The sequence below is a fragment of the Quercus lobata genome, chromosome 12 (genome assembly GCF_001633185.2).
Source record: "Quercus lobata isolate SW786 chromosome 12, ValleyOak3.0 Primary Assembly, whole genome shotgun sequence".
Taxonomy (NCBI): domain Eukaryota; kingdom Viridiplantae; phylum Streptophyta; class Magnoliopsida; order Fagales; family Fagaceae; genus Quercus; species Quercus lobata.
This window is the reverse complement of record NC_044915.1, coordinates 27789715-27793793: the sequence shown is the minus strand read 5'-3', so window position 1 is coordinate 27793793 and position 4079 is coordinate 27789715. Positions and strand designations below refer to the sequence as shown.

The 4079-nt window shown below is 34.8% G+C and overlaps 1 protein-coding gene across 1 annotated transcript; it reads left to right on the top strand.

Annotated features, from left to right (window-relative positions):
* Positions 1-1290: 1290 nt before the first annotated feature.
* On the top strand, positions 1291-2752 carry LOC115969822 (ethylene-responsive transcription factor ERF071). The gene is made up of 2 exons (XM_031089438.1): positions 1291-1642; positions 1733-2752. The coding sequence occupies exons 1-2, from the start codon at positions 1465-1467 to the stop codon at positions 2527-2529; spliced, it is 975 nt and encodes a 324-aa protein (XP_030945298.1). The 5' UTR covers positions 1291-1464; the 3' UTR covers positions 2530-2752.
* Positions 2753-4079: the final 1327 nt, after the last annotated feature.

The window sequence follows — 4079 nt, the reverse complement described above, 5'->3', positions numbered from 1 at the left end:
AAGAATGTTTGGGCCGAATTAGCAAAGTTTAAATAAATGCTAGAAGTCTAAGAAGTGTTAACAACTCAGAACTGCGCGTTGATGAATACCTTTCCAAGTCAACGAAACTAGATATCTCTTATTCAAAATGTTCTGCTTACACCTGTAATGTCTAAAGACTTTTGAAGTTGCAAGCTGCCTTCAGTAAATGTTTGACTAGCACAGTTCTATATGACTATATCCCTTAAAAAAAAAATATCTAGAATAAATAATAAATGGAATAAAGATCCGAATTGGCTTGGTTCTTTTGAGTGAACCTTTCACAGCTGTAGCTGCGACTTGGCGGCTCTGCAAAAATTACCAATATGCCATGGCCTAATATATCTAATTAAAATGTCGGCTAGTGAATGTACTTTGAGCATTTGGTAATACGTCATTAGACAATACGTCATTAGAGGGATGACAAAAAAGTTCTAATTATATTTTAAAAAATTACTTTATTTATTTTACCATTTTATTTTTATAATTTATATAACTTATTGGTTTCTATTTTTACATACAATTTATTTAAATGATATAAATTACAACATTAAATAATATAAATAAGAATAAAATTTAGTTACAAAATTGTTTGTAGCATAAGGTTACAACAAATTCAAATAAATTTACTCCCTATTTTAGAATAAGAACCTAAATTTCCTTTTCTAGTTAACCACTCTTTATTTCCACTCATGTCGAATTCCTCGTTCTAAATCATATTTCATTTAAATATCATTTTTTTATAATCATGTTAACAGTACTTTTAGGGCAATTGTTAATAAAGTATTTTAAGAAAATTTTGACACAATTTTTATGGAAAATATGAAAAATTATTTTTAAAATTAATTATTTTTTCTTTTTTCATAAAATTTAAAAAAAATATATCATAAACTAATATGTTTAAAATTCGTCAACTTTTTCTTATTTATTTATTATTCTAAAGATAGGAGCAACTGTAGCTAAAATCTATCTTTGAGAAAAATATATAAGCTAATGCGGCAATTCGTTGGGAATCTATCTTTGAGAAAAATAAATAGGCTAATGCGGCAAATCGTTGGGTTTTTTTTATTATAAATTTAATATTGGTTACCCGTATTTACCCATTATACTATTTTAAGTAACATGCTACCATGTTACTTAAAAATGCTTTGCAGCCACGCAAGAAGAGTAGATGGTAAAAGAAGATTAGTATTCATACAAGGCAGGTGAATCCCCCCGAAAGTTCCAAAATCTCTCGTAACTGTACAACTATTGTTAAGCACCCGTGCATGACCCACCTCTGGCACTACATAACCCCCCCTCTCTTCTTTCAATTGACATCATCTTTCATTTTACAAGTTACAACAACCATCTCTCTCTCTCTCTCTCTCTCTCTCTCTCATTCCTAAAACCCTTCGAAAATCGTAGTGACATATTTTCAAAAACACATACTAGTTAGCCTCAAGAATGTGTGGAGGTGCTATCCTAGCTAATCTCATCCCTCGTCGCCAAAATGGCGGCCACGTCACCACCTCTGATCTCTGGCCCAACGCTAAGCCGAATTCCTTCGAGTCACATATGTGTCGACTCAGTGAAGCTGACTCCGCCCCCCTCAAACGACCGCACAGTGTCAAAACCCCTACAGGTAAACGCACCCTTATCAGTCAATCATTTAACTGTCTTTTAATCTTTTTTTTTTAAGTTTAGGTTCTGAGCGTGACATTTATACAAACAGGTGGTGTGCAAGAAACAGAGAAGCCTGTGAAGAGGCAAAGGAAGAACCTTTACAGAGGGATTCGGCAACGTCCATGGGGGAAATGGGCCGCTGAGATACGCGACCCGAGGAAAGGCGTTAGAGTCTGGCTCGGCACATTCAACACCGCCGAAGAAGCAGCTCGAGCCTACGACCGAGAGGCTCGCAAGATTCGTGGAAAGAAAGCCAAAGTCAATTTCCCTAATGAAGACGAAAAACAAGGCAGCTATACCCAGAACCGCACTAACGCACCCTCTGTGCGAAATGACCCCAGTTTTCCTCTGTATCAAACCCAGAACCCGAATTTGAACAATGGGTTCTCAAAAAGTTCGGATCTTTTTGGGTTTGATTATGATCTGAACGAGTTTGGAGGATTTGATTGTAATGGGTTTGAGTCTATTGGGTTAGTGAACACTGACCCAATTGTTATAGAACAGAATTCTGTGTCTGGGTCTGGGTCTGGGTCTATGTCAGAAGGGGCTTATTCATCAAATGGGTTGCTCTGTGTTAATCCGATTGTTCAGGAAGTGAAGGTGAAAGAAGAAGTGGAAAAGAAAGAAACAGCAACAGTGGGTGAGCAGGAAAAGAATGAGATTCAGAAGCTCTCTGATGATCTAATGGCTTATGAGAACTTCATGAAGTTCTATCAGATTCCGTACTATGATGGCCAATCAGTGGCGCCACCGGTGACCATTGCTGCCCAGGAAAACCTCGTGGATGATCTCTGGAGCTTCGATGATGATGAGGCTGTTGGCAGCTCTGTCTCTCCCCCTATGTAATGTAAAATAGTCGTTTGTGAACTGGGAGTGTTGGATATATCTCCATGCTATTTTTCCAACAAGGAATTCATGTAAATTTATGATTTTGGTCTTAGGTGTTTTTTTTTTTTCCTTAGAAGCTGAACTTCATGTTATTGTTGTTATCAAAAACTGATGCTATTTTGTATAATTTTCCAAATGGATGCGTGTTTCCGGTTGGAAAATATTTTTATTGTTTGATTATTCTGTAAGGTTCTTTTGCTGACCATCTGATGTTGTTTTTTGTTTCAATTGAACTAATGAAATTCAGTTTCAGTGTTCAAATTTTGTGGCTCCATTAATTTGATGATGTTCTAGTGGCCAATTCTTTTTATTTCGTGACTCTGCTGGAGATCTCACTTGCGGTTTTGCACCATCTATGCAAGATGATGTCGAAAATGCCCAAAAGGCGGAGAGGGACGTGTCAAATAAGTGTCATATCACTATCACGCCCACAATATTAGTTTCCTTCTTTTGATTTTTTTTTTTTTTTTTTTTTTTTTAAGCAAGAGAAAATGTGCTTCAAGTAAGTTTAAAATTTTGCCTATAAACAGCTTAAATACATAAAAATTTACACGTATGTTTGGAGCTTAGGTTTACGCAATTACATTATCTAATGATCCCAATGGGGCGTTATGAATCAAACATTTTAGTTCATAGCCAAAAAACTAGAAAATTTGCTTAGAAATTATTTTGAGTTGTTTTGTAAATTTATTTTATTTTCATTGATTGAGTCAATATTTGATATTTTCTACAAGGTGCGGTCAGTGGTGGGCGGTGTTATTTTATTTGTTAAATTACTCTTTCTTTTTTCTTTTTCTTTTTTGGTAAACAAAGAAGATAATTAGATTAATTAGGATTAGTTACAATCCGAGTGGTTCGGGTATACAAAACAACACTAGCATCACATCAGCTAAAATCTCCATAATACCAAAAGGAGGAACATTAGAATGCTTAAAGTTAAGGCAATGTCGTGATCTAAGCTTTGTATTATTATAAACAGTAAGAATGAAGATTAGGAAGCATTTAAGAGGGGACAAGAAAAGTAAGCATTGTATTATTATTGTAATAAGCAGTAAGAGTGAAGATTAGGAAAAATTCAAGAGGAGACAAAAGTGGGCCAAGAAAAAGTCAAATAGACTCAGATTCGAATGTGGGTTAGGGTTGGTGGAAGCAAATTTGGCAACTTGTGTTTTGTTTGGTAAAGCGTTAATGAAATAATACCAATTCCACCGGCGCTGCTGGTTTCGAATTTTCCTTCGAGCGCCTACAGATTTAGGCTTTACAAACTTGTACGTTTCTAAATTTTTTTGCCTTTCGTACATTGTACTATCTTTTTCCTCTTCTGTGTAATGCACTATAATGGCCTACAGTACATGCATGTGCACCGCGGATGAATTCTGTAACCACGCGTAATAGTAATTTATAATTTGTGTAAAAAAAATTAAATTTAGTTATTAATTATTAGTATAAATTTACAAAGAGTAAAAAAAATCATTTGTTGTATCCACTATATAAATATATATATATAA

Coding starts and splice junctions, on each gene's coding strand:
- LOC115969822 (XM_031089438.1), top strand. CDS start 1,465: ATGTGTGGAGGTGCTATCCTAGCTAATCTCATCCCTCGTCGCCAAAAT. Junction 1,643..1,732: donor CAGTGTCAAAACCCCTACAG/GTAAACGCACCC, acceptor TTATACAAACAG/GTGGTGTGCAAGAAACAGAG.